The 2,803-nt window shown below is 56.1% G+C and overlaps 1 protein-coding gene across 1 annotated transcript; it reads left to right on the forward strand.

Annotated features, from left to right (window-relative positions):
- The first annotated feature begins 1,512 nt into the window (after positions 1-1,512).
- Positions 1,513-2,439, forward strand: TMSB4X (thymosin beta 4 X-linked). Its single transcript, XM_058825249.1, has 2 exons — positions 1,513-1,626; positions 1,982-2,439. Exons 1-2 carry the CDS (start codon positions 1,527-1,529, stop codon positions 2,014-2,016), a joined length of 135 nt encoding a protein of 44 aa, XP_058681232.1. The 5' UTR covers positions 1,513-1,526; the 3' UTR covers positions 2,017-2,439.
- The last annotated feature ends 364 nt before the right edge of the window (positions 2,440-2,803 follow it).

A 2,803-nucleotide genomic window follows, 5' to 3' on the forward strand; every position in this document is an offset into this window, starting at 1 on the left:
GGCCGGGCGGGCGGTGCCAAGCCGGGGCCGCCCCGCTGCTCGGGAGCGGGGCTGGGGGCAGGGCCCGGCGGCATCTGCCACAGCCATTGTCTGCTGGCCCGGCACCAGAGCCTGGCCCGGGGGCGTTGTGGGGTGGTTCCCTCCTTCCACTGCAGCAGGGATGCAACGACATCGGCAATGGGATTTTCTGTCCCTGCATCGGGATGCAAAGGCAGCGGGCGGGGGGTTGCGGGGCGAGCCGGCGACAGCTCCCGGAGCTCTGAAGGGACGAGTTTCGGCTTTTCCTTCTGAGTGCCGACATTTGAGTAACGTTATCAGCGACATGATATTGCTCAACCAGAGGAGCGTCACGCAGGGACGTGGAGCGCAGCCACCGCCCGGCTCCAGCCAAGCACAGCCCTCCGCCGCCGCGGGATGCGGCCGGCTCTGCCCCTGCCCTGGCCCCGGTCCCGGCCTCTGTCCCGGCCCCCGGCCCGGCCCGGCCCGGCCACGCGGCAGCCCCGGGAAGGGGACCCGGGAGCCGGGGGCAGTGCCCCCCCCGCCCCCCCCCCCCCTCCAGGCCCGTCCTGGGGCTGTCTCCCGTGGCCGGGGCAGGGACCGAGGAGACTGGGGCGATGCTCGGCTCCGATCCGAGCTGAAAGCTGTGCTTGTGTCCTGAGTGTGTCGGTGTGTGCGTATGTGTGTGTATATGTGTGTGTGTAGCTTTGTGAGCGTGTACGCGTGTGCGCGGGGAGCAGGAGGGCCGGGCGAAGAAGGGAGGGGGAGGAAGCAAGGGGGTAAAGAAGAAAAGAGAGAGAGAAAAACGCGGAAAGCGGCAAAATGACATCACCTCATTTGCATAGGCGCGGGGATAAAACCGCCCCGCCAGCGAGCGCCCTTTATACTGGCGTGCGGAGCGGCGGCAGCAGCGAGCGGCGGGGCTGAGCATCACCGCGCGGCGACACCGGTGGGTCCCGCCGCACCCCCAGCACCCCCGGGTCCCTCGGCACAGGCAGCACGGACCCGGCACCTTGCCGGGGGGGACTGCGGGCAGGGCAGGGCGCGGGGGCTTTTGTCCGGGGGGGGGTGGAGGGAGGCGAGGAGGAAGGGAGGGGGGCTATTGTCCGCCTGGGGTATTGTCTGAGGGCGCGCCGCTGCAGGGCGGTGCCGTGCGAGGCGCAAGGCGGCTTTGTTGCCGGCACGGGGCTATATTTTTAAATTACTTTTCCTTTAACGAGTTAAAAACGCGGTCAGCGCCGGGCGCGTCCCCCCTATTGTACTCCGCAGCACGCAGATAGTGGGACCTGCCCCCGGTGGAGGCTGGCGGCGAACCGCAACGCCCGGGATGCTGGATTATACAGACGCTTCCCAAAAATTAGTATTATTTTAAAATATGTCGGGGGTGAAGCGTTTAACTCGCAGCGAGCTTCAGCGTGCGGCTCCCGCGGTGGGTGCGGCGGGCGCGGCCCCGCGGGGCTCCGGGCAGCGCTGGCCGGGGCTCACGGGCTCTTCCTTCCCCTCCTCCGTGCGCAGAGACACCTGCCAACATGTCCGACAAACCAGACATGGCTGAGATCGAGAAATTTGACAAGTCCAAATTGAAGAAGACAGAGACGCAAGAGAAAAATCCGCTGCCTTCAAAAGAAAGTGAGTGAGGGCAGGCGGCAGGGAGGAGCAGGCAGGGAAGGAGGGAGACGGGCGGGAGGGAGGGAGCGAAGGATGAGGGGGGGAGGCGGGAGGAGACAAAGAGGGGCGGCAGGCGGGAGCCGGGGTGCGGCGGGTGGAGGGAGGGAGGATACGCGGCTGTGTCTGTGCTAGACAGCAAAAACCTGAACCCACCGCCTAGCAGCGCTTAATTTACAATTATCTACACGCCGTTTTGATATCTAGCTAAAAATACACATTTATATTAGCAGTTTATAGCAATTGTCATGTGAATGCATATCAGTTTTTCGATTTTCATTTTGTTTTCTCCTTTTCTGTTTTTTTCCCCCCCTTTTAGCAATTGAACAGGAGAAGCAAGCGGGTGAATCGTAATGAAATCTGCCCTTCCAAATTATGCACTGTACATTCCACAAGCATTGCCTTCTTATTTTACTTCTTTTAGCTGTTTAACTTTGTAAGATGCAAAGAGGTTGGATAAAGTTTAAAATGACTGTACTGCCCCTTTCACATCAAAAGAATAGAGAGAACTACTGACACTGAATGAAGGCGCTGCCTTTCCCTCTGCCTGTCTGGCTTTGGTCCTGGTGGCATGAAAGAGCTTGCATGTTGATGAAAGAAGAACTTGGGTGGGACTACAGTAAACTAGAGTAACACACGAATAAATGCAAAGCTGTACCAAGGTCCTGCGAGCTGTAAAATGCAGTTAATCGAGTGCCATTTTTTTTTTGTTCAAATGATTTTAATTATTGGAATGCACAATTTTTTTAATATGCAAATAAAATGTTTTAAAATCTGGATGGTATTTATGTCCTCTATTTGGAGAACTGTATCAATGGATAAGAAGCATAAGAGCCAGTACTGAGACACAGGATACTATAAAACCTTTGGAGATGCCTCAAACATCAATCACCATTCTCATTTTTTTCAATATGTGTGCTCACCAATACATAAACTTGTGATCCTGGAAGCTAGTTTTTAGACAGATTTCAGTAAAAAATTGCATATCTTGTAATTTGTCACCATGTGAGTATATACCTTTAAGTATTTCTTTTATGTAGCGATAAAGGCAAAAAAAATCAGGTTGCATTTATTGCTTTGCCCCACCCATAGCATAGCTGTTTTATTAAGAACCATTCTGTACTGTTGCAGAGATTCCGCC

This window comes from Ammospiza caudacuta, chromosome 2 (assembly GCF_027887145.1).
Source record: "Ammospiza caudacuta isolate bAmmCau1 chromosome 2, bAmmCau1.pri, whole genome shotgun sequence".
In the NCBI taxonomy this organism is placed as follows: Eukaryota; Metazoa; Chordata; class Aves; order Passeriformes; family Passerellidae; genus Ammospiza; species Ammospiza caudacuta.

Excerpts from the sequence above, each read along its gene's own strand:
- TMSB4X (XM_058825249.1), top strand. The coding sequence starts at position 1,527 with ATGTCCGACAAACCAGACATGGCTGAGATCGAGAAATTTGACAAGTCC. Across the intron at positions 1,627-1,981 it reads TCCGCTGCCTTCAAAAGAAA|CAATTGAACAGGAGAAGCAA; the intron begins GTGAGTGAGGGC and ends CCCCCCTTTTAG.